Here is a 678-nt window from a genome sequence, read left to right on the forward strand (position 1 = left end):
TTTGAAACCACATAAATCACTGCAGAAAGAATCACCTTGTGGGGTCAGTGCAAGGAATCCAATTCACCACTGGATCAGGGATATCCTCCAGGTAGGGGTAGATGGATTCTCTTGTGAATTGCCAGCCGTAAATGGCATCTTCAGGAGTCACAATGATGTGGGCACCCTGTCACAACAGGCTCCGTTAAGAACTCACCCAGCAACATATAACCAGGAGCATCAGCAGGAGCAGAAAACACTAATTAACAGCTCCCACAATACACCTGGTACCTTCTGGGCAGCTTCCTTGATGGCCCCTTCCAAGACATCCATGTTTCTGTTCATCAGGGCCAAAGCATCGCTCGGAGAAATGGGCTCGTCGGTGGGGTCTGGCAGGATGACTGCATGCTCGTAGACAGCGGCAATGAAGGTGTCGGAGGCAAGGGCCTGGAGGACTGTGAGTGCCAACACTGCAGCATGCAGGAGAGGCTGGGCAGGGAGCATGGCTGGTGCCTGCAGCTCCTGGATCGAGAATGGGGAATACAAACCAGAGAGAAAGAGGAGGAGTAAAGACTAAGAAGTTTGCTTTGGAAATAGCAGTCTGTAATCTGAGAAAGTACAATATATTTCTGCCAACAACCAGGACATTTATTTATAGTAAAAAGTCAAAGAAACATTTCTAGGAATTGGATCTTATTT

At 48.1% G+C, this 678-nt stretch overlaps 1 protein-coding gene across 1 annotated transcript; it reads right to left on the reverse strand.

Moving 5' to 3' along the window:
* Nucleotides 1-35: 35 nt before the first annotated feature.
* On the reverse strand, nucleotides 36-449 carry LOC103810377 (vascular non-inflammatory molecule 3-like; the record flags this gene model as incomplete). Its single annotated transcript, XM_009083273.1, has 2 exons — nucleotides 36-166; nucleotides 271-449. Coding segments are annotated over 2 exons (310 nt in total), but the record flags the coding sequence as incomplete, so codon positions are not given.
* Nucleotides 450-678: the final 229 nt, after the last annotated feature.

The sequence above is a fragment of the Acanthisitta chloris genome, unplaced genomic scaffold (assembly GCF_000695815.1).
Source record: "Acanthisitta chloris isolate BGI_N310 unplaced genomic scaffold, ASM69581v1 C16330552, whole genome shotgun sequence".
Classification (NCBI taxonomy): domain Eukaryota; kingdom Metazoa; phylum Chordata; class Aves; order Passeriformes; family Acanthisittidae; genus Acanthisitta; species Acanthisitta chloris.